At 35.3% G+C, this 25,793-nt stretch overlaps 1 protein-coding gene across 10 annotated transcripts in view; it reads left to right on the top strand.

Annotated features, from left to right (window-relative positions):
* The window catches only part of LOC133181726 (rho guanine nucleotide exchange factor 18-like), a 127,611-nt gene extending 104,609 nt beyond the window's left edge, over window positions 1-23,002 (top strand). For 7 of the 10 annotated variants that reach the window (XM_061316293.1, XM_061316298.1, XM_061316291.1 and 4 more), the window contains 23 exons: window positions 4,458-4,609; window positions 5,779-5,828; window positions 6,876-6,953; window positions 7,297-7,362; window positions 9,841-9,890; window positions 10,168-10,259; window positions 10,401-10,452; window positions 10,572-10,624; window positions 10,831-11,010; window positions 11,195-11,320; window positions 11,456-11,918; window positions 12,646-12,812; window positions 12,989-13,070; window positions 13,234-13,319; window positions 13,610-13,880; window positions 13,982-14,085; window positions 14,329-14,398; window positions 14,587-14,766; window positions 15,003-15,091; window positions 15,377-15,541; window positions 18,535-18,807; window positions 18,999-19,825; window positions 21,020-23,002. In XM_061316293.1, the coding sequence (XP_061172277.1) occupies window positions 4,458-4,609; window positions 5,779-5,828; window positions 6,876-6,953; window positions 7,297-7,362; window positions 9,841-9,890; window positions 10,168-10,259; window positions 10,401-10,452; window positions 10,572-10,624; window positions 10,831-11,010; window positions 11,195-11,320; window positions 11,456-11,918; window positions 12,646-12,812; window positions 12,989-13,070; window positions 13,234-13,319; window positions 13,610-13,880; window positions 13,982-14,085; window positions 14,329-14,398; window positions 14,587-14,766; window positions 15,003-15,091; window positions 15,377-15,541; window positions 18,535-18,807; window positions 18,999-19,817 (3,668 nt within the window). In that variant the 3' untranslated portion in view covers window positions 19,818-19,825; window positions 21,020-23,002. The remainder of the gene's footprint in view (window positions 1-4,457; window positions 4,610-5,778; window positions 5,829-6,875; window positions 6,954-7,296; window positions 7,363-9,840; window positions 9,891-10,167; window positions 10,260-10,400; window positions 10,453-10,571; window positions 10,625-10,830; window positions 11,011-11,194; window positions 11,321-11,455; window positions 11,919-12,645; window positions 12,813-12,988; window positions 13,071-13,233; window positions 13,320-13,609; window positions 13,881-13,981; window positions 14,086-14,328; window positions 14,399-14,586; window positions 14,767-15,002; window positions 15,092-15,376; window positions 15,542-18,534; window positions 18,808-18,998; window positions 19,826-21,019) is intronic. The other 3 variants (XM_061316294.1, XM_061316299.1, XM_061316296.1) reach the window with 3 other exon arrangements.
* Window positions 23,003-25,793: the final 2,791 nt, after the last annotated feature.

Below are 25,793 nucleotides of genomic sequence, written 5' to 3'. Positions count from 1 at the left end.
TACATGTTTGAGAAATATGCTTGTACGCAACACAAATAATCTAAGTTAGTAGAGCGTTTTCTTAAAAAACTGAAAGTACATAAAATAAAACTGAAATGTGATTATGTTCCGGTAAAAAAATCGTTCGCCATGTGGGCGACCAGATTTTTAATATCTAGTCGCCCACCGCAAATTTTACTCGCATTTTCGAGTGGGCGAGTGGTTATCCACAACCCTGATATGTGTTAGACTACATATGTATTATATATCAGCTGGTTGTTTGTGTGTGTATTCCTATCCTTGACTAAGTAAACCTCTCCTATATCTTGTATCTGAGAGACTATATCCTGAAGCATTGTTTACATACGTAATTACTAATTATGTACATTTATTCACATTGCTTGTATATCCAGTTTACCAAAGAACTGTAGAATCATTTTTTCAATTATAATGATCTTTATCACCCGATGTCTTTGTGAAAATTCTTGCCAAATGGTAATAGGTTGGTCAGAGGTTGTATGGTCAGGAACATTTTAGTCTAAGATTAAATTGTTAAGGCACCTGGCTTTGTGTAGTATGAATGTGAAGGTCACAGACAGCTGAATTCATCAGTGTGTAAATCAGAAGGAAATATTATAGTGTGGATATAACGGGTATCATCACGGAACAAATGTACCCCACTGAGGGGACAAGCGAGGGTAAGTAGCCTGACCCCCGGGATCACTGAACATCCAGGATTGACAAATTAACGCCATGGTTCTGTATATAAGTAACGCTCAGTACATTGCAATCTTTTTTGCCTTGGGATAATGATCAACACCTCTAAGTACAAAATGTTTTTTGTTTTCTGTGTTGTTTTATCACTATTCACTCCATCTCAGGTGTTTTTGCGTGGGGCTGTATTTAAGCATTTGTGGGATTTAGACACAAATTTTACTGCACCCTTTGTTTTAGAAATTTAATGGTGTTAGAATGTAGGTCATGTAAGTATAAAACAATGAAACAGACAGGAAAATTATTTTTCTTTTTCTGAAGTCTCCAAATTCTTAGTTTTGGGGTAGAGAAAAACAAATCATAAATGTTTATAGGCTGAATTATAATATACTTACAGGAGAATGGGAAATGAAATAATGAAAAAGGAAGAAAATCTGTTTTAAAATATTGATTTTCTCTGTGAGATGCAGTAAACCGAAATAATGTGTATTATACAAGTTATTTTAAATCTCATTTTCCAACCAGAAAGAATACTGTAAACAAAAGAATCATTGTTTTCTGGGTTTAAAAAGATTAACAAATTTATAGAAGCTGCATGGTTATGATAAAGGAGGTCATCTATCATAAATGGATCCTTTACATATAGTCACTTGATTTAATGAAGCAGATTATTAGATTTTTTAAAAGTTTATACAGAGATTTTCATCCCATCTGTTACAGAGCAGAGACTTCAGAAGTTTATTGATCCTGTGACATTTCTCTTGTCCTTCAGCAAAACTAGAGAGTTCTTTCATTTTTTACTGTTTAAAGGTCTGGATTATTGGAAATCAATCCCTCACTCAGAATTGATTTACTTGATGAATAGTTGTTTGTCTTTTTCTGAGTTTTTAACAATACTTTGATGAAGTCATTGTAATTTTCCAGATACACGGGTCACAGGCAGGTTTTTATTATAGTGGGAGAAATTATCAGATATTAATGAGAAGTGACATTTCATTCTGTCATTTAGTACTGCTTCTGTAAATTGTATTCATCTAGATAACCAAGTCTTCCAAGTATATATAATTTATAATTTAATGATGGTCTGTCAGAGCATTGTGGTCTGTCTGTGTCATGTGACATGTTATATCAGCTCTGGTGCAGGTGACAGGTAGTCGCTTCACTGTTACCACATGTGTAGACAACAGGTAGCTTCACTGCCACCACATTGTCTGCTGTTTATGTGTGTAGACAACAGGTAGCTTCACTGCCACCACATTGTCTGCTGTTTATGTGTGTAGACAACAGGTACCTTCACTGCCACAACAATGTCTGCTATATATGTGTAGACAACAGGTAGCTTCACCACCACCACATTGTCTGCTGTATATGTGTAGACAGCAGGTAGCTTCACTGCCACCACATCATCTGCTGTACATGTGTAGACAACAGGTAGCTTCACTGCCACCACATTGTCTGCTGTATATATGTAGACAACAGGTAGCTTCACTGCCAAAACATTGTCTGCTGAATATGTACAGGTGACAGGTAGCTTCACTGCCACCACATCGTCTGCTGTATATGTGTAGACAACAGTTAGCTTCACTGCCACCACATTGTCTGCTGTATACGTGTAGACAACTGTTACAGTTAGCTTCACTGCCACCACATTGTCTGCTGTACATGTGCAGATGACAGGTAGCTTCACTGCCATCACATCATCTGCTGTACATGTGCAGATGACAGGTAGCTTCACTGCCATCACATTGTCTGCTGTTTATGTGTGTAGACAACAGGTACCTTCACTGCCACAACAATGTCTGCTGTATATGTGTAGACAACAGGTAGCTTCACCACCACCACATTGTCTGCTGTATATGTGTAGACAGCAGGTAGCTTCACTGCCACCACATCGTCTGCTGTACATGTGTAGACAACAGGTAGCTTCACTGCCACCACATTGTCTGCTGTATATATGTAGACAACAGGTAGCTTCACTGCCAAAACATTGTCTGCTGAATATGTACAGGTGACAGGTAGCTTCACTGCCACCACATCGTCTGCTGTATATGTGTAGACAACAGTTAGCTTCACTGCCACCACATTGTCTGCTGTATACGTGTAGACAACTGTTACAGTTAGCTTCACTGCCACCACATTGTCTGCTGTACATGTGCAGATGACAGGTAGCTTCACTGCCATCACATCATCTGCTGTACATGTGCAGATGACAGGTAGCTTCACTGCCATCACATCGTCTGCTGTACATGTGTAGACCACAGGTAGCTTCACTGCTATCACATCGTCTGCTGTACATGTGCAGACGACAGGTAGCTACAGTACTACCTTCGTTTATCCTGCCTTCATCATGTCAGCTGTCAAATCCAGTTTGTTATAGCTTTGTAGTATTGTGCACACTTTTACTGCACCTTCATCCTTGCACTGATCTCTTAAGGATTTATAGTAATAAAGTGTCCTTTGTGTTTTAACCGTGGGCATTATTTAAAAACTCTTGATCCACATTGATTTGTATTAATGTCTACTGCTACCATGACTACAGTATTATCTTTTGAGAAGATGATTGTACTACCATAGACTTCATCACCTTGCAAAGTTCTGCACTTCATACATGGCTTTGAAAAGTTTTCTGTCAAAATAAAGCTGTGTTTTCCTGCTTTTCAGGCCCACCATACCAAGATATGGGGGTACATTAATAGCCAATTAGAGCGAGTAAATAGCCCTTCCCTTATCTCCAGCCTTGAAGTTGTCAGGATTTTCAAACTTGACCAGTGTTAGGATTCTGTAGATGTATGGACATGTTCCTGCATAAATCAGAAGTTCATATAATACTAGGAGGACTCTGCCTTTGTTTTCCCATCATGTTGATATAAGTCAAGTTTTCTCAAGAACCTTTGGTCGATAACTGTACAAAAAGAGGCACTTCAATTTTTATGAGTAATTTTCAACTAGGACTTCTAGATCTTTCATTCAAACCCTAATATTTTTTCTCATGAACATTAAATAAAAACCTGTTGAAATGTTTCTTTCAGAACAAATGACCAAAATGCATATATTTTGCTTTTTTATTCCTGCAGTTTTAAATCTAATTTTTATAATCTTTGTGAGAAGCGCGGGCCAGTTTTTAGTGACCTTGTACTTAACTTTTTTAGTTCTGACACGTCAGTCAGTCACAACATGACCTTGTAACTGCCACACATATTCTGCCTTTTAATCTTTTAATCTTATATTGATTAAACGCTCATATTTCATGTTCTTTATATGTTTTATTTTCAAAGAGGGCAGTCAGATGTTGCTACTGTTCAAACAAATGTTTCCTGGAGTCAACAGCAAGGAAAAAAAATTGTTCAAAAGTTTTTAAATGTTCTGAATACAAAATCTTTTATTACATTTTTTGCTCTTTATAATGCAATTGCATTTGTGCATTCCATTAGGATATTCCTGATGTTTTTTATATAAGTATTGTCTTAACATGTGAAATGTATTTAAGGTATCTTTAAATATATGGGAGTTGATCATATATATATATATATATATATATATATATATATATATATATATATATATATACACATGTATATATATATAAGATATATGTAAGTAAGTTAAGAAGCTTATTGTGAGAGAATGAGCTGCTAGGGAAGGGTCCAAAATAGACTAATTATTAGGCTGTTATCAAACCCTAACTAACTATTTTAGTGTGAAAAATGTAAAAGTAAGTTGGTTTAAACTGATTTTCTGTATATGTACTATTTTTTTTATTGTAGCTGCGTACTCAGGTCTGCGACCCACCCAGTCCTTTAAGGAGCGGAGTCCATCAGCGGGGGTCCCATTGAGGAATCAGGTAACCTCCTCCTCCTCATCAGCAGGTGTCTCTCTGTCCGCTATTCCTGACTCTTCTGAACCTGACGAAAACCAGGTATGCATGCACTGTCCTCTAGTAGCCCCCACTAACTCTCACCACACATACAGGTCCAGATCAGGAGCTCATATACACTCTAATAATCTTATAGTCAGTAAAAGGTATATCTTTTTAAAAAGTGTTATTTCTTTCTAGACTTTAATTAAGTCACTAAAAATTTACAGATTCTTTATTCACAGTTGAAAGATAATGGGATGAGGGTTATTATAAAAATGCTTTCTAAACTGTACAGGTGGTGCTTTCTTATTTATCACTGTACTTTTGACAATTATAACTATATAAATACAGCTGTACATACCTAAATATATATAAATGATTTTTTAAATCTGAAATCTTGTACTTCTGCATTCATAATCATATATAATCTTGGAAAGAGTTTTATGTTCCATATAAATGATGTATGGTAAGAGGTAAATAATTTTAATATGTACCTTTTATTCAGTCCAAGTATCTAATGCTAATATATGTACTGCCAGATATCCTTAACATTGGTACAATTCTAGCATCCTCCCATTTATTACAGTCTTAACACTAATGCCACTTTGTAAGAGACAGTCTCAACTAACTCTCTAGTTCTCTTGTCTTAAAGTTTTCTCAACTTGAAATTGCTTTGAAATTGATTGTCAATTTAGATCCATTCATTAGCCCTTTGTTCTCTGTTTTCTGTTATTTTGCAGTCTTTTTAACCTCCCTGTAACTTCTAGGCCAGTAGCCTTTTTAGCTTTTTTACTCAATGACTACATGCTGATCCAGAATTAAAATTTTTATGTCAGTAACTCTGTGTCTTTGTTTAAGGTGTTGTCTGATATTGATATTGTCAACCTACAAACATTAAAAAGTAAACAATAACTTCAACAGTCAATCAATCAGTTATTATGATATCATTTCCTCTTCATCTGTTCATAATTGTTCCGGTTGATATTCAAGCACTTCAAAAATAAAAAAAATAACAGTAATGATAATAACAAAGATGATTGAAATATATATTATATGTATTCCCTAATTCTGATTATTAAAACAAATATGTAAATAGTTGCAGGGTACAAAATGATTCCATTAAAAATATTTTTTTGGATTTTCCTAAATTTAAAACCTTAAATAATGTTACCATAGTGTGAATATGTGCATGCAGAATATAAAATAATGAACATTTTGATATATTTTAGGGAGACAGACATCATGCAGCTCTTCATAGAAGAAGTTTACCAAATGCAAGGTAGAAAATACAACAGGTCAAGGTCACACTGCTCAACATGTCAAGGCCATTACTGATATTAATTAATCATCAGATTACATGGTGCTCATGCTCTCTGAATTTTGTAGACTTATCCTGTAGTTGACACCTTGATTCCTATAAACATGAGGAATGTAACTAGATTATTTTGTTATTAAATCTGATTCTTTGTTAGTCTGTACATACCGATTCATTAAAATTCATAGTCCCATCTTATATAATGTCTCATTAAGATGAGCTTTAATTCCATTTAATGTTTATGAACACATTTTGAATGTAAGATTATTAAATCAGCTTTTATTATGCTATCTTTAAAATTTCAAGCATTGTAACCCATGTTCTCTAGAAATACATTTTTATCATGTTTATGCAGTGCATTTACTCTGTTTTGTATACCCAAAGGAGTTTTGGAATTGCACGGGTGCATTGTATCTACTAACAATACGTATGCATTAATCCCTGATTATCATCAGAGCTTTATACATAAAATTAGATAATGATCTATGAAGAACAATCCAGTTTTATTGGTAAACACACCATTAGACGGGGTGGGCTTTGTCCTCATAGGTTAATAACTTATAGGATTAACATGAGTTAGCGTTAGAATGTATGTAGATTGTTTAGGCAGCCATGTATTTTAAGTCAGAGTTAGGAATCTCTCAGTGCATGATTTTTTTTTTCTTGTGAAATTTCTTTCTGTTTAAAATTATTTGATGCACAATCCCTATTTCAACAACTTTTATTTAATCTCTGTCACCTTTTTAAGTTCTGTTGTCAGTCCATGATATTACATGATTTCTGTTAAGGGTGCAGAAAAAAAGAAACTTGTTATATCTTTCCAAAAAAAAAAAGGAGCCAATTTACTATCTTGAATTTTATATTAAAGCAAGAAAATGATGTACAGAATAAATCCCAGAGATTTACATCTATTTGGAGCAGCTGCTTGTCTCAGCCAAGGCCTGAGTCTGTATTCTCAAACATATTCTTATTGCATGTAATACTATGACGTAGCCTCTATTATCTTAACAGTTATTCAATGTCACCACAATACCAGAGACCAGGCTATCAGCACTGGCGCCGCGCCAGGGAGAAGCTTATGGGCATCGAGTAAGTGTAGCTTGGCATTAACTGTTTGCTTCATTCCTGCTGAATTTGTCCGAAGGCTCAATATTGGTGAAATCCTATTTCCATGCTAAGCCAACAGCTGACATTTTTAAGTTCTTAAGAAAACTTCATTTTTTAGCTTTCAATTTTTTGGTTTATTTCATTTTTTGCTATACATATATTTTACTAATATATTAATGTTGCACGAGGTTTTTGGCACGTACCTTTTGATCATTATTTGGTTTTGGATATATATTTCATTTGCATGATTTATTTTTTTAATTCTTTCAATCTGTAAGTTGTTTTAATTTAATGTGATCTTTAAGTTGGCCACCTGTTGTTGTAGCAAAGCTATTCATGAAGAGACCGACCAGGATAGACAGGGACCAGGGCAGGACCTCGGTCAGATTGGGTAAGTCTCCTCTCACAAAAGCCGGCTACCAGGGAATAAGATTATGGTTAATCATGTCAATCCAAAGGAACTTTTTTTTGAGATCGAGTTTATAAATTAGAAGATAGAAAATAGACCAGACAAGAGACATTCTTTATTGTAATGGTTTGGGCTGCGATATCGGCCTAGGTAGCTCAGTCGGTAGAGCACATGACTAGTGATGCAGGGGTCCCGGGTACGATTCCTGGTCCAGCCATACATTTTCTCCTTTCCTGTTACAGATTTGGTGTCGTGACCACCCCTGGATTTGCAGGTGAATGTCCTGCCAGGGGCTGATAAGAACTTGGGTTGTGTCTTTGAGGGCGAAGACAATTTAAGGAGGGAGGAATGTAATGGTTTAAGCCATGGATATCAGCCTTGGTAGCTTAGTCGGTAGAGCACCTGACAAGTGATGCAGGGGTCCCAGGTTTAATTCCCAGTCCAGCCATACATTTTCTCCTTTCCTGTTACATAATAATCAAATTTTGTACTGTTACATGAATATTATGCAAACATTGTGTTCATTGTGGAGTAAAGCATTTGTACAAAGTTCTTTCCCTGATGGTTACAACTGACCAGAATTGTCCTGTAAAGATTGTATTGGAGTGAATGACGACATGTTTTACATTGCATTTTATGAATTGGAAGATTGTCATTGGGAGGTAGAGGATTTATACAATTCATTCAGTGTCTGTAAAATCAGATCTACATTTTTGCCATATCTGGTGACAAGTTGTGATTTCTCCATTCATTTGACTTAATCCTTAGATCTCACTGCCTTCACCAGTTATACATGGGAAACCCCCAAAATACAACTCAATGACTACCTCTCCATTTAGAGAAGTCCATAGCTTTGTGATACATTAGTAATACACATTATGATTATTTGTCAAAAATAACTTTCCTTTAAGTGTCTTGTTAGTTGTCCAAGTGGAAAAGGAAAGAATGGCTCATACAGATACATGGAAGTTAAAAAGAAGGTTGTTAATTTATTGTGAACACCACCCATTCTGAATGAAACCGTGACATGAACAGAGGATATGATGTTGATATATAACCCCAAACATATGAGCACTATTTATTTCCCAAAAGGGTAGATAGAGGGTGTACAAATAAGGAAAAAATAACCTGCATATTAAAACTATCCTCTATATTTTTAACAATTAATTCCAGTATTTCTCATCCAGGTTTTTAACATCATTATTGGGTAACAGGAAGTTCTTATGAATAAGTGACTATAGCAGTCTAGTTTTTAAGTAAGTGGTTCACTTTTTCATGAAATGTATGAGTTGGTAAAGGAACTAAAGTAGTTTTATAAAATAGCAAAGTATATCCTTAATACATTCATTTTGCTTTGAGTCAAGGTCAAAAACTTGAGTCAAGGTCATACATAAAGGTAAATATAATTATTCCTCTACAGGTATTGACTAATTCCCAGAATTGATTGATTGAATGTTAGTTTTGTACTTTAAAATTTGTCCCTCTAATTAGACCCTCCCTCATGATTTTTTTTTTAATTTTAAATATAAATTGAATATTTCGTTTCAAATCCTTACCAATTGGAGAAGTATGAGCTGCGGTGTCTCTGAGATTTGTGGGATACACTAAATTGCCACTTAGATGGCGTGAGGAGTCTGGATATTTATAGACACTCGAACAATAATATGTATTGTATGAATCATTTCCATTTTGACCAAAACTTTAAGTACCCCCTAATATAGTCACCATGTAAAGGTTTGTTTACAGTTAGAATGATAGATTTCATCTGGATATGTAGAAACACACATGTAAGAGATCTGTTTGGACTGGAATGGTCTCTTCTTTGTGTCCCTTTCCTTTTACCTATACTGTACATGTGTCTGGAATACATAGTCTAAAATTGGATGTGTATATGTTTACTTGTCTGAAATGAAAGTGAATTACTGGACTATGCAGCACAGTGCCCCTACTATTTGGAGAAGTGAGACATATAAGTATGATAGTAGCTATAACAAGGTTATAGGGGAACTCTACCTTAGACTAAAACAGAGGTAAGATCCCATTAGCCTCAGTGTGCATTTTCAGGCCTTTTTGTTGTTGATGTTGGAATCTATCTTAAGAGAACTTCTCTTTTGTTTTGAATTATTGTTGAGTGCATTTTATTTATTTTCTGTGGTGTTACATTGTTGTTTTGAAATGATTAAGAGAAAAGAACATGGGAATTAAGAAACATGTATCATCTACTCTCTACTGGAAAGCATTTTAAATTTTCTTCAAAGACATTTTTTTAAAAATGTAATCTAGTTTGAGACTCTTGCACCTTCCATTCATGGTGTGAAGTGGATGTTTGTTCTGATCTTGTACAATTCATTGAGAACATTGATGTTAAGTAGCTGTAGTAGACAAATTCTCTTTATTACAGAGCGGTGAAGGTATCCACATATTTGTGGTTATTTAATGACTGACTGCTTCTCTTTGCAGGTTATCTAGTGCAAACTCCAACTCACTGGAAAGCTTAGATGATGTTGATGGTAAGTTAAACTTATTGCAAGAACACAGAGGATCAAGATCAGAATAAAAAGCTATGGTGAAAAATTTACTTTTTAAAAATATGTATTTATAGTGCACAAGAAATGCAAATCCTTAATATGATGAATAAGATACTATATTAAATTATTAAAAATTTGAGTTGTGTTTTATCTGAAAGTTTGTTTTAAACCTATTCTCAAAATACTAGATTTGTATTAGGAACTCAAAGGTAGATAAATACTCTTGATGTTAGCATTTTGACTGATTTTTCATTCACAGCTGTTTTAGAGGTAACGTCACATATTGATGAGGATTTACGGAATCTCAGTGCTGAAGAACCAGAGACTTGGAGTGAAACCATCGAGAAAAAGGTGACGGTTATCAAAGTTAACGGAAGTGATCAATATGTTATGTATATATATATGTATATATATACCTATGTTATTTTTGTACAGATGTATAATGTTTTTTGTCATGATGATGTTATTGTCAATTTCATTTTCATCCTACAGAAAAGGAAACATTTCAACTCACAAGAAATTAAAAGACAAGACACAATATGGGGTAAAAATCTGATTTGTAAAACAGAGGTTGAAACATAAGTATAAAGTCTTCAATATTGAAATTGAGTGCCTTGTAATTCGTTGTGAAATGATAGTAACATTCTGTGTTGTTTTGTATAGAACTTATCCAGACAGAGAGACACCATTGTAGAACATTGAAAATTCTACAAAGGGTAAGTAACTCTATAAAGTCATAAATGAGTTGTCTGCCTTGTAGACTTGTTTTTCTTGGAATTTTTTCAATCAGTTTGATAAAATTTATCCAAAAAAAAAATCATTTTTATACTATTTATATAAATATTAAGCTTGATACTTAAGTGTTTAGAATTAACATGTTATAACTTGATGAATTGAGAGATCTATTTTTGTGGGGTTACAGGTGTACGCCCAGGGAATCTTGCATGATCTCCACATGCCAAAAGCAGTTGTTGATAGACTCTTCCCAAAGCTGGATGAACTAATCGAAGTCCACATGGGGTTTCTTCGGAATCTTCAGGAATTACAGAGACGTCACCATGATCGCTCTGTTGAAAAAATTGGTGACACGCTTCTCAACCACGTAAGACATGATATTTGTATTTAATCAGTAAAAATAACTAAATTTTGGTGGTAAATTAAACTTTCCTTGCTTTCAGAATTATGGTATTAAATTTTTATTACAATGACTTTATCACCCGTCCAAAGAGTCAGTGATGTCACATTACAGATTTGAAAAGTAGTCATATTATTTTGATAATTTTCAGTTTTCTGGAGAGTCGGCAGAGAAGATGAAGTGTGCTTATGGAGCATTCTGCTGTGGGCACAAAGACTCTGTTCTTTATTATAAAGACCTACTCATAAAAGACAGAAAATTCCTTAATTTTATCAAGGTAAGATATGTACGGATTGGAATTTCTCCATGACATGCTTTAAAACAGACTCTGTGTCATTATAGGACCAGTTTTTACTGTGTTTCAATGGTATTACCACTTACATTATATTCCTGTCATCTACTATATTTGCAGAAGTGCAATAATGACCCTTTACTGCAAAAGAGAGAGATACCAGATTTTGTTCTTCTAGTCACACAGAGACTCTCCAAGTACCTGGGACTGCTCGATACATTAATCAAAAGAACTACAGGTAAGGCAGTCACACAGAGACTCTCCAAGTACCTGGGACTGCTCGATACATTAATCAAAAGAACTACAGGTAAGGCAGTCACACAGAGACTCTCCAAGTACCTGGGACTGCTCGATACATTAATCAAAAGAACTACAGGTAAGGCAGTCACACAGAGACTCTCCAAGTACCTGGGACTGCTCGATACATTAATCAAAAGAACTACAGGTAAGGCAGTCACACAGAGACTCTCCAAGTACCTGGGACTGCTCGATACATTAATCAAAAGAACTACAGGTAAGGCAGTCACACAGAGACTCTCCAAGTACCTGGGACTGCTCGATACATTAATCAAAAGAACTACAGGTAAGGCAGTCACACAGAGACTCTCCAAGTACCTGGGACTGCTCGATACATTAATCAAAAGAACTACTTACAGGTAAGGCAAAGTGACTTCACTAAAAGTCAAATAACTGGGGAAAGAAATCGGGTAGTTCAGATAAGCATCTCTGTAGACATTCAAACAAAGAGTTCACTGACATTATCATTCATCATGAATCAAAAGTAGATATTGCATCTGTAATTCGAACATTAGCTGCTTCTGGCAGTGTCAAGTTCATAGTAGTATGACAGCTAACCTTGAAAAAGTTAAGATTAGCTTATGCTATAATCCAGTCATAGGCATCGCATGTGGTAATGAGATCCATACCCAAGTAATTATAGGCCCTCCACTAATCAAACTTAATGGATGATGGCTCTTGGACTTCACATTACTAGACTTACAAAGATGCCGAATACTGTATATGACCTATCTATGTCGGATAGGTGATTAGATACAATTCCATTTCTCTAAGAAACTGTTGACCCCATATTGATCAAACTTGCAAGAATGATGCATATAGGGATATACACTCCCATACATGTTTATGATGCTGGATCTGACCTTTTCTTGCAGGATGGGGGTGACCAGGTTAATTTTTTTAGAGCAGGTCCATTCCTTAGTACCTACAGACTTTGCTTTTCCTATAGAAAATAGAAGTGATATTTGTAATCTTTAATCACCAATGTTTTCAGATTTGAATTCTTTTTACAGTGAAGGAGGAGCGACAGAACATCAGTCAGTCATTACAGCTCAGTAAGGAGATCTTACAGAGTGTAGACGACCAAGTACATGAACAGGAGAGAATACAGAGGTTACGGGAAATCTACGAAGGATTCGACCCTAGAGCTACCACTTTCTACAAAGGAAAGAAATTCAAGGTCAGGAGTAACAAGAAAAACCATATTTCTGGAACTCTTTCTTTTATATCTTCTGCTGTTCCTTATTTTCAAAATATTTTCTTGCTCTGAACTGAAAACTTCACAGTAAAGTCAGATTTGAAAAATCTGTTTAATTCATGTGAGTTTTATCAGTTTCAACTTTTATATTCCTTCAGAAATCAGACATATCTTCGCATGGGCGCAAGCTTGTGAAAGAAGGAACAATCGGTCTAAAAAGTGCTCGAGGAAAAGTTACAGGTAAGATTCTGTTATTTTAAAAGCATTGGAAGCATAAAGGAAAAAGAGATGGTAAAATTTGGGCGTAAACTTTTGAAATACTCTAATGAATATTGTGAATGCTCCAAAGCCTGGTAAATAGAATTCAGCATTAATTTGTCATTATGTCTTATTTTCTTTTCAGAGGCAATCATGGTCGTTTTGACAGATCTCATATTCTTCATGCAGGAACAAAATGGCAAATACACATTCTTCTCTCAGGACAATAAAGTAAGTTAACAATGTAATTCTGACAGCAGGGTTCATGACCCTAATATCTTATTTTTCCCTAACAGCATTTTGACAGATCTTGCTGTATTCTGTAAGTTGAACCCAGAATGCTGGTTTTATTTATAATTATGGTCATTACCTTTGTGTGAGCTGCTGGTTTCACTTATGGTTATTGAATTTATGTAGTGTTTCTGTTTGAACTGCATTTCATGCAATAATGGTGTTTGAGCTGTTAGATCTAATTATAGGTATGTGTAATATTCCATTTGAGCATCTGGTTCTATTTATAGTCATGTGCAATACCCCTCTTTGAGCTACTGGTCCGGGAGAAGAGTGACACCAAAGAGAGTAAGGGAATTTACTTGATTAGTCAGAACAAGCTAAACCCAGAAATGTATGAGATTGTGTGTAACACTAACAGTGAAAGAGAGGCTTGGATCCGAGAGATAAGGGCAGCATCAGAAAAATGTCCAGCGGATGATGAGTATGAGCAACAGGAAGATGACGAGGAGGAGAGGAGACAAATGGAGGCTCGATCAGCGAAGATCAAAGAAATCATTGGTAAGGGACATAACTCTCAGTAAACTGTTCTAAACCTGACTCTGCCTAGATCAAATAAATCATAGCTAAAAAAATCATTTTAATATACCTGTTTTTTGTAGAACAATTACACAAGAAGGATGATGAGATTAAGTCAGTATGTGATACAAAGAACCAACTGATGATAGAACTACTGGAGATTTATAACATGAGGGACCAGACGAAGGTAACTTCAGAGCATAATGAGTTGTAAAACTTTATTTTGTATAGAAAGTGTTGCCCAAAATCAGTGGCTTTCAAGGTCACATGAACAAAATTTTAATTTTTGTGCAGGGAATCTTTTGAGTCAGAATATCAGAAATATGGTGGCATCAGAAGAAAGAAATTAATCTTCATGTGCAAAAATTTCTTTCTTGTCACAAGTTCTGTTCATTAAATAGAAGCTTAACTAATTTTTTTTTTTTGACAGCGGCCAGATTCTATGGGGTCAGAGGAGGGCTCGGAACATATGGATGCTCTACAGGCAGCATTACAGCATGGTAATCAGAATACAGCATTTATCATATAAACCCCCCTAAAAGTTCAAATGTATATGTACATATATAAGCGATCACAGTGATTTTTTTTAACTTAAAAATGGGGGTGAAAAACCAGCTCATTTATATGGGTACTATAGTTAGTGCAGGTTCATATGTAAGTTATTTATTCCTGACATTTTCCATTACAGTGACAGTAACAGCCTCTAATCTGACCAACATGTTAGAGGGTGGGGATTCAGGCCACAATCAGCTGATGCGACACGTCAGCAGTGTAGGAGAACATGTCAGTTCATCGTATCAAATCACTCCAATGGCTAAACGGGCAGAGACATTTGCTGGCTTTGACACCACATTTGATTTATCAAAAGGTGTGGTATTTCCGCAATTTTTTCATGAATTTCATTTTGCTATAACTAAGATTTATTTATATCCAAGATCTTTATAACTGATTCTTTTCTCTTGGAAAGTTTTTGAAGAGAAATGAAAGGGAAATATCAGATAAATCATCATAGGCTAGAAATTTGTATAACTGAGTACCTTTGAAGCAAGTTTTACTGTAATTCAGATAGGTAATTCAAACTAACATAGTAAGATTTATATGTAGGTCACAATGGTAAACGGTACAGTCAGGTGATGGACAGTGAAAGTCAACTTCCACAAACTGACAGTGACTCGGAATTGTCCTATGATCAGGTACAAATCTATAGTGAGCAATAGAAGACAGAATTAGCAAGTTCATTGAAAGAACAAAAGAAATGTTACCATCTTTTTCTTAAAAATAATTGTAATTATAATGGCCTTCTGGTATTGTTGTTTGCATATATGTACATGTATATACATGTGTTTCTTGAAATAGAAACCAACAGAAGTTGGAATGTTTTACCCATAAGATTAAGTAATTACATTCCTGCTCATATTAACATTCAGTTAATTATCCTGTGTACAACATTTCAGTTGTATTGTTTGTGTTGTTTTCAGCAGTCAATGTACATGGACTCTAATGACAGCAGTAGTTGTAACTATGACAGCCAAAGTATTCCTGGATCTGTAATGGAGATCTACTCCTCCCAGCCCTCAGCAATCCTGACAAGGGAGCACATTACCACAATGCAGCAGCTCTCAACCTCCCTCAACAGTATTGTGGTAAGTCTGAGTAGTTAGTGCTCTCAGTCTCCCTCAACAGTATTGTGGTAAGTCTGAGTAGTCAATGCTCTCAATCTCCCTCAACAGTATTGTGGTAAGTCTGAGTAGTCAATGCTCTCAACCTCCCTCAACAGTATTGTGGTAAGACTGAGTAGTCAGTGCTCTCAACCTCCCTCAACAGTATTGTGGTAAGTCTGAGTAGTCAATGCTCTCAACCTCCCTCAACAGTATTGTGGTAAGACTGAGTAGTCAGTGCTCTCAGTCTCCCTCAACAGTATTGTGGTAAGTCTGAGTAGTCAATGCTCTCAACCTCCCTCAACAGTATTGTGGTAAGTCTGAGTAGTCAATGCTCTCAACCTCCCTCAACAATATTGTTGTAAGTCTGAGTAGTCAGTGCTCTCAGTCTCCCTCAACAGTATTGTGGTAAGTCTGAGTAGTCAATGCTCTCAATCTCTCTCATCAATATTGTGGTAAGCCTGAGTAGTCAAAGCTCTCAATCTCCCTCAACAGAATTGTGGTAAGTCTGTGTTGTCAGTGCTCTCAACCTCCCACAATAGTATTGTGGTAAGTCTTAGTAGTCAATGCTTTCAACCTCCCACAACAGTAATGTGGTAAGTCTGAGTAGTCAATGCTTTCAACCTCCCTCAACAGTTTTGTGATAAGTGGGTCTGTGTAATATACGCTCTCAACCTCCCTCAACAGTATTGTGTTTAGTCTGTGTTTTTAGCTCTTCTGAGCCAAAGGCTCAAAGAGCTAATGCTATGGCCATTTGTGCGGTGTGCGGTGTGCGTAAACTTTTTAGAATATGGGCCATAACTCAAGAACCCCTTGGCCAATTATTGTCAAATTTGTCACAGGGTATCCTTGGCCCAAGGGCTCCGTTTTATACTAAAATTGGGGTTGTGACCCTTTAACAAGGGGAGATAATTAGGAAAATAGAAAAAAAAGTACTGGTTGCTAAAAAATCTTCTTCTCAAGAACCACTGCGCAGATTATCACCAAACTTACACAAAAGGATGAGGATATGTTGTAGATTAAAATTTGCACGGGGATTTACCCTGGGGCAAAGGGCGTGGTCTCAAGGTCACTTCAAAGTTGACCAAAAATTACATTTTATTAAAATGTTGATATTTTGCTTACTATAAGGACTAGGATCATCAAATCTTGTCAGTTGGTGCATCTAAGGACCTCATATCATGTTGACTCAAAAGTAGGTCACGGTGACCTACTTTTTAAATTTTGCGGCCATTCTTTTTCAAAATGATTTAGAGGCATATTTTGAACAATTTAAGGCCTATGATCATCAAACTTTGTCAGTTGATGCATCTTGGGTCCTCAAAGTACGTCAACTAAAAAGTAGGTCACCTTGACCTACTTTTTGAATTTTATGGCTAATCTTTTTTAAAACAATTAAGGTCATTAATTCGAATACGGGGAGGCTTAGAATCATTAAATCTTGTAAGATGATGCATCTTGGGGCCATAAAACATTTTTATTAAAAAGTAGGTCACAGTGACCTACTTTTTGAACTTTGCAGGCATTCGATTTGAAAGCGTTTTAGAGGCATAATTTGGACATTTTAAGTCCTATGATCATAAAACTTTGTAAGTTGATGCATCTTGGGTCCTCAAAAAAGGTCAACTGAAAAGTAGGTCACCGTGACCTACTTTTCAATTTATATGACTATAATTAAATATTTCAGGTACTAATTGGCTTAGAATCATCAAACTTTGTCAGTTGATGCATCTTGGGTCTTTGGAGTAGGTCGACTAAAAAGTAGGTCACAGTGACCTACTTTTGAAAATTTATGGCGTTAATTAAATATTTCGGGTACTAATTGACTTAGAATCATCAAACTTTGTCAGTTGATGCATCTTGGGTCTTCGGAGTAGGTCGACTAAAAAGTAGGTCACAGTGACCTACTTTTGAAAATTTATGGCGTTAATTAAATATTTCGGGTACTAATTGACTTAGAATCATCAAACTTTGTCAGTTGATGCATCTTGGGTCTTCGGAGTAGGTCGACTAAAAAGTAGGTCACAGTGACCTACTTTTGAAAATTTATGGCGATAATTAAATATTTCGGGTACTAATTGGCTTAGAATCATCAAACTTTGTCAGTTGATGCATCTTGGGTCTTCAGAGTAGATCGACTAAAAAGTAGGTCACCGTGACCTACTTTTGAAAATTTATGGCTTTAATTAAATATTTCGGGTACTAATTGGCTTAGAATCATCAAACTTTGTCAGTTGATGCGTCATGGGTCTTCGGAGGAGGTCGACTAAAAAGTAGGTCACCGTGACCTACTTTCGGAAAATTTATGGCTTTAATCAAATATTCCGGGTACTAATTGGCTTAGAATCATCAAACTTTGTCAGTTGATGCATCTTGGGTCCTTGGAGTAAAACAATTGAAAAGTAGGTCACTTTGACCTACTTATAAAATTTTATGATTATAATTTTAAAAAATATTTTAGGTATTAATTGGCTTAGAATCATCAAACTTAGTTGGTGGGTCTTCAGAGAATGACAAGTGATAAGTAGGTCACCATGACCAACTCTCAGGTACTAATTGGCTTAGAATCATCTTGGGTTCTCAGAGTGTGAATTGGAATTTCAAGGGTTTATGTAAATATACAGGATACTTTGAGGCTTCAAATAGAAGTGATAGGTTGTACAGTTTATCAGAAGAGCGATTCAAGGCCCATGGGCCTCTTGTCTCATTTATGAGCAAATTATCAAATATTCCTGCATTTACAAACCAAGACATTGCTTTGGAAAGCTGGCACTGTAAAGCAAGCATGTTTAAGGAAAAAAAACCAATGTGGAAAGTGAAAATGGATGCCAAGTCCTTGTCCATGGCATAAGCATATTTTTGAATATTTTATGAGTACCCCAGGTACATTTTCCATGACACTATAGTAATTCTAAACACTTTTAAAGCAAATCTCTTACATAAGATTATATTGACAGTCTCATTGCTTGTCATTTCAGCATTTAACAGCCAGACATGGAACTGAGGTTGAATCTTTGAAGGCTCAGCTAGCAGATGCAAATGAGAGAATTAACAAGCTGTCTGCCGAGGTTCATGATAAACGGGGAGGTAGTTATAGACAGCACCACACACTGGAGGAGCTGCGTAACATACAGGAACAGGTCCAGCGAGAAAAAGCTGTGTTAGCCAGACAAAGGGAGAATGAGATGAGGCAAATTAACATAGAACGGGCTCTACTGGATGAACAGCGCAAACAGCTAGAAAAAGATCAAGTATGTGCTACAACTGCTGTGTAATTTTGTAAAACCATTGTCTTTTTTTTTTCATAAGACACAGTAGATTAATATGATTCTATTTCATTTTGTACTGACTCTAAAAATGAAAAGCATTTTATATTATGATATATTCAGACTGGATGATTTTTCATATTCCTTTATTGTTGAATATTGATATCTATTTACAGGCAGACTTACTTGCAAAGAAGGAGGATTTAAAGAGACAGAAGGAAGCCTACCAGAGACAAATTGACATGTGGCAACAAGAGAAGATAATTCATAGGGATTCCCCTGTAGATAAAACAGTCAATTCCCAAGGAGGGGTTGTATTAAGGGATAAAGAAAATCTGAAGGGAAGCAGCTCAACAGATCCCAAAAATGCCTCCTGTCCTGACTCTCCAAGTCAGAATTCACACAGACGTTCAGCTAGTGCTGACTTCTGCTCCATGATTGAGGGCGATCTGGAGAGACTAAAGTCTGGACACATGAAAACCACTCGCCGTGAGCTTCCTGTACGGCCTGATCAGCCCAGAGGGGTCCAGGCTACAGCAAGTTTCTCTTCAAGTGTGTCAAGTAAACTGGCTGGAAATAAGAGCCAGAAACTGCCTGCACATTTGTTAAGTGCTAAAAATGAACAGAAGAAATCTGGCTCTCCCTCCCCACTCTCTCAAACTGTTGGTTCTAATAAAGGAGTTCAACAGGTCCTACCATTCAAACTAGCAGATGCGGGAAGCAAATCAGTTTCACAACAGATAACAGGAAGTCAAAGTGTGTCAAATCTCTACAAATCAAATCGTCCCCAGCAACAGCAGAAATCATCATCGTCTTCTTCACTGTTGGGTGGAGTGTTAAAATTGGCAGAGCCGGGTGCAAAAGGGAAAACTCCTAATAACAATGGTGGACAGAAGTCATTGTCTGTGGATAGTGGACAGAATAGTGATGCCAAAAATAATGCTCAGGAAAAACCCGGCCATCAGAAAAATGGCAGTGGGATTTTCTATATGTAAAAATACAGGTCAGTCTTTTTTTCATTTTCACATGTGTAAATTAATGACAAGAGTATTAATCATGTTAATTGGTACCGTACATAAAGTTAATGTATGATACAGTAAAACTTGGTTATAGCAAAGTCCTGGAGACCTGCGAAACTTTGCTATATCCATAATTTCTTATATCAATTTAACAAATCGTTAAAATCTATAAAGTAGATTTGCAATATACATGTTTTCATTCAAGTATGACTACTGAGTAGGTTCAGGGAAGTATTATATTCAAAGCTTAACTTGATTACTAAAGTGTCTGATGAATTGAATTTTAAATACTAATATTTATGACAAATAATGTCCCTTCAATAATTTTAATTTGAGGTCTTAAAAATTTCTTATAGAAGATATAAATATCATTATTTCAAACCAGTACTTTAAAATCAGTTCACTATATCCATAAATTTTCTTTATGAGAGTTCGTTATAACTAAAATCTTAAGAATTTTGCTGAGGATCCTAAAAAACTTAGCTATATCCTTGATTGTACTAAAAGACTTTACGGTAATGCTTTTACAGCACTAAAATTTATTTGTGCCAACTATTATATATAAAATTGAGATTTTCAAAAATTAAAAAGCTGCTTTATTTTAAAGCAATATGAGCTGCAACTTTGATGTCGTAAATTTTGTTGCAGTATTGTAATCAACTATTTCAATGGCAGAAAAAAAAAACTTGAATAAACTTCTGTTGTTCATATTTGCGATGGAAGTACTATTTATAAGCTTTGATTAAAGCAAAATTACATTCTTGTCATCCTGTACAGTATTGATTTCTAGTATAATACTATACATTCCATTGTACAGAAATCTTTCTTCTGAATAGATTTAATACTTTAATTTAGTTTAATTGATCATAAATGTTTAAATTATACGTATAGATTTATCATAACCACATTTTAACAGCAAAGTAAAATGCTCAAAAATTCAGCTGATATTGCTTTAACTCGATGATTATAATATAACGGAATGATTATAATCTTTCTATGTTTTGTTAATTCACTAATTTGGGGGGGGGGGGGATTTTGTTGTATAAAGAGATCCATAGATAATACAGTATTCATGTACCAAAATTTTTTCCTCAAACCATGAAAAATTTGACCCAACGAAATTAAGTGATTTTACAGTATTTGCAAAATTGCTGATTCTAATTGCCTTAATTTTTCAGATGATAGATATGTGCCATACAATTGCCAGACTATAAATGACTAAAGAGGGGCAGGTAACCAGCCAAGACCTGTTCCAGTAGAGTATATCTGGTTGGATAATACCAACAAAAGTCAACCAATTGTCTTTTCTCTCAGGAACGTCACATCATATCACCTTATTGTTGATGATGTCAGAAAGGATGGACAAATTTCCTCACTCGTCAAAGCCAAAGACTGCCTAATTTCCACAATTAGACATTTTCAATTATCTTTCAATGATAATTGAGAAATTTGTGCAGCATGATATATGTGGGCACAAAATCATATGAGGAGGCAAAAAACAAAAACAATAAAAACAAACAAAACCAATTTTTAAAATATTTCTTCATAGAAAGTTCCAACTGTAGTTCGTGATTTAAAAAAAAAAAAACGATGTCCAATTAGCTTGCCTTGTATGATTTGTCATCATTATATTTCATGTTGCCAAAATTTACCACTGATTATGAATTTACAACAAGTGCTGGCACACTTGGAGATCTGAGATACACATCACTGTTAGGGTCATAATGAGTTTTAATTTTAATGGAAAAATTAGTCGCTATTTTAATTAATGTTGAAAGTTTTATATATGGAGGTCAATGAGTAGCACACTGTATGAGTGTTGCATTTTTTTTAAAAACCTGTTATTTGTAGATGATGTATTTATTGACTTTTGTGTTTATTACTCATTCAGTCACTTTTTGGTTTTCCATGGTAATAAAAGAGTAAAATATATATAAAAAAAAAAACTCAAGAGCTGTATGTATATTCGATTTGTGTAAATTTAAATAGTGTGAGTAAAGGCCACGTGTTTTAGACTTTAGAATGCTAAAGTGATGGTGGTGTGAATTTTTCATTTACATGGACTGACTTTGGATAATACCCCAGGGTGACAATCTCTGACTCTTTAAGGGGTTATCATTGCTAATGTGACCTCTTGTAATCTTTCAGGAAATAAATTCCTTACCAAACATTCCCAGACTAAATAAGATCTTTATTTTTATGACTTTAATTTTTATAGCGATTTTTTGCCAAATTAATTGAGAACTTTTTAACCTGTTTTTTTTTTATACAGACATGTGGCCCTCACTTTGTTATTTAACATAGATTTTCATATTTGTTCATTTATAGGCAATGTATATCATATATCATTTCAAAGAACTAGAAATCAACCCATTACAAAAGACTGCTGAATGTCAATGACAAACTGTACATGTAGTTCTGTCATTTTAAACATGAAGTATTTTTTATTGTAAAACCACATATCAACTGCTGATTAATAATTGTCAATGGAATGTGTAATATTTATTTTATTTATAAAATTGTACACAGAAGAAGAGAAAAAATGTTGAAAGTTTTTTTTTTTTATGTATGATTGATGAATTTAATACAAACTTAAATTCATTCAACATTTTGAAAATTTAACACATATTAAGAGGCAGCTGGTCTGCCATGATTTACTAAATAAAAGAAAACTAAAGGTGTGTATAATAGTAGGTGACTTTTGATCTGATGAAATTTCCTTAAAGAATTCTTGCTTGTTCAAGAGAATTTCAATACACAGTCTTGCATGATTTTTTCTGTGTTTTAGAAGTAGCTGTTTCATAAACAGATGTCTTCATAACAAAACCTTTCATTGTTCATTATAGAATCTTCCCTTCATTTTGCTACATTTGTGATGATTGTTTTCGACTTTGTTAAATATATATTTCTATGTCTGGATACTTTTTTTCATGGGATAACTTGAAATGTTATCTTCATTGTTTGAAGAGTTTAAGTGGGATTATCCTCAGGGAGAGGGGTTAAACTGAGTGGTTATCCCAAAGGATCAGGATTAGGATCTGGATTTTTTTCGTGTGTCGGATCAGGCACAGAATGGAACTTGTTATAATGTAATATTTTACATTTTATCATAATTAACCAAATCTGCCATTAATGGTTTTAATTAAAAAAAAAGAAAGATATGTTTGTTGTATCTCTTGAATGAATGTACATTGAAATAGAAACTAAAAGTCATCCTCAGCAGATATAAACACCTATACAGTATCTATGCACTGATACCACAGGCATAAATGTAACAAAAAAGTAGAAAACAACAGACGAGACAAGGATTCAAACCTGGGCCCCTTAAACTCGAGACAGGTACATTACCAACTGAGATATTTGCCAACCAGTGTGGGCCTGACCACCATATTCCTCCCCCAAAAGTCACCAACTGAGCCTGCCTTAAACCTGACAATGGCATGCCACAGGAGTAAACATAACGGGTAGAAAAGGTTTCAGATTACACTGCCAGTGTTCAATCCGGGTCATCAGAACTCGGACAGGTGCTATACTAATGGACTTATCTGGCTACCATTTAACTAACTAGTGTGATTACCACATAAAGATGTCACAATAATTCTGATAATAGTGTTTATACAAAACTTCAAACAGATAATTTATGTGTACCCGGTATATGTATAAGTCATATCAGAAACTTTTTTCTACATAGAAACTTTAGAAACATCAGCAATTTAAAAAAGACTAATTCAGAAATCACAGTACATGTATATGTATACCACTACTTCTGTAGAAGCCAGTTTAAATATGAAGTCTCAGATATACCTGTCTGAATCGAGTTATTCTCAGATATTGGTGTCGAAATTGAGTCCTACTTCGAATGTAAATATCGGACAGAAGCCTCCTCGGTATCGGTGTAAGAACTGGAGCTTTCTCAGATCTATATCGGTGTCTGAACTAAGACCCGCTCTCGAACATCGATATCAGTGTCTGTACAGGTATCGGTGTTTAAACTGAAGCTTCTCAGATCTATATCGGTGTCTGTACTGAGGCCCGCTCTCGAACATCGGTATCTGAAAAGATATCAGTGTATGAACCGAAGCTTCCTCTGGCTCAGACAGTGTCTGAATTGAAGCCTCTCTCAATCATCGGTGTCTGTACAGGTATCTGTGTATGAACTGAAACTCTCAGACAGTGTCTGAATTGAGGTCCCTCTCAAAAATCGTGTCTGTTCAGAATCTTAAGCCTCCTTGGACTTCAGAGTTACGAACTGAAGCTTCCTCAGACAGTGTCTGAATTGAGGTCCCTCTCAAACATCGCTGTCTGACAGAAGCTTAAGCCTCCTTAGGCTTCAGAGTTATGAACTAAAGCTTTCTCAGACAGTGTCTGAGGTGAGGTCCCTCTCAAAAATCGGTGTCTGTACAGGTATTGGTGTATGAACTGAAGCTTTCTTAGACTGTCTGAGGTGAGGCCCCATCACAAACATCAGTGTCTGACAGAACTTACTCAGGTGTCAGTGCTTTCACAGATTTTTATCAGTGGCTGAACAGAGGCACCTCTAAAACATCGCTTTCAGAACAGAAGTCTTCTTAGAAATAGTTCCCTTTAAATATCAGTGTCTTTGTGTGAAACATCTGCTGATATCTAAATCAGCACGCTGTGGAATATTCCATTAATAAGAATGTTTTTTGCAAACAATGAGGGAAAGGGCAAAAGCTAAGCATTTTATAACTGAAAGTCGCTAAATCCAGAGTCTTCAACTGCATGCCTTAGGACGGAAAATGATGTTTCATGTCGCGTACGTCAGGGAGTCGCAGAATACAGGTAAATTATGAAGAATTCTTGGAAGGAAATTTAACGGTTGCATATGAAAGGAAGTCGCTAAATACAGGTGGTAACTATGGCAGGTTTCACTATCAAATAGAGGCTTAGTTGGTACGTGAACATGAAGTTCTTTTCCTGAACCTTTCATCTTGTATAAAATATCTGCAATGAATGTGGCCTCAACTCCCATCTAGATACTAGCTTCAGTTCCTGTACCTACACAGGTTGGATTTAAAATTCAGAAAATTAATTATCCATGCAATTAAACAAACTAATTTACAAGAAATCAATGGGGCGAGGAGGGGGTGTCATTGAATTTTCCTCAAAAAAATGTATATTGTAACTTGATCTGGAGCCCACCTTAAAGCATTCATTAAGTTAAGGGTGAAGCCCAGGGTGCTGGGGGGATGGGGTGGCAAAGCCCCAAGAAAGTCTTATTTTAGGGAGTTTATGAGTAAGATTTAACTTTATAACTAATCTTTATAGGCGTAGATCTTTACATCCCCTCTACAACACATTTTAGAATAAATAATGAAAATATGCAAATTTTCTCATTTAACTCCTCATTGAGCTGTGCCGGTGTCAGTGATTGAACTGAAGCCTCCCCAAACCCTCTTTCATCGCGTTTGATGATGCCTCTCGCTTCTATGCATGTCTTCTCATTTTTATAACAATGAATAGATTTTCAAATAACTCTGGTAATAATATTAGCCCCCCCCCCCAAAAAAAAATACACGATTTTTAAGTCACAATGACTTACTTTCGTGTGCAAATGACGAAGACAAGCAACTACATTATTTTTCAGGGAGATATATATATATATATATAATACAGGTCATTGGCATCTTTTAAAAATATTATAAAACTATGTGAATTTCTGTTACATTCATTTTAGTCGAGCATTTTATGCTTAGCATTTGTTTTCTTCTTAATCATGATATCTTATGAATGTTTTTAAAAAATCAAACTAACCTGGTTTATGATCGACAAAAAAGTGGCACACATACAAAACGTACGCTACTTTAATTTGGACTTATTTTCCTTTATACAAAAATATTCTTTAGACATTTCACTCCTCTTTTCCCAAGGAACTTCTTTAAATTGCTTTATCATCCATGGAAGAGACGGTGCTTTTAATTCTTGCCGATC

Source organism: Saccostrea echinata, unplaced genomic scaffold (genome assembly GCF_033153115.1).
Source record: "Saccostrea echinata isolate AGI-Se365-2 ecotype Australia unplaced genomic scaffold, CSIRO_AGI_Sech_v1 ptg000009l, whole genome shotgun sequence".
Lineage (NCBI taxonomy): Eukaryota > Metazoa > Mollusca > Bivalvia > Ostreida > Ostreidae > Saccostrea > Saccostrea echinata.
Note: the sequence above shows the minus strand (reverse complement) of the source record. Positions and strands in the feature narration are given on the sequence as shown.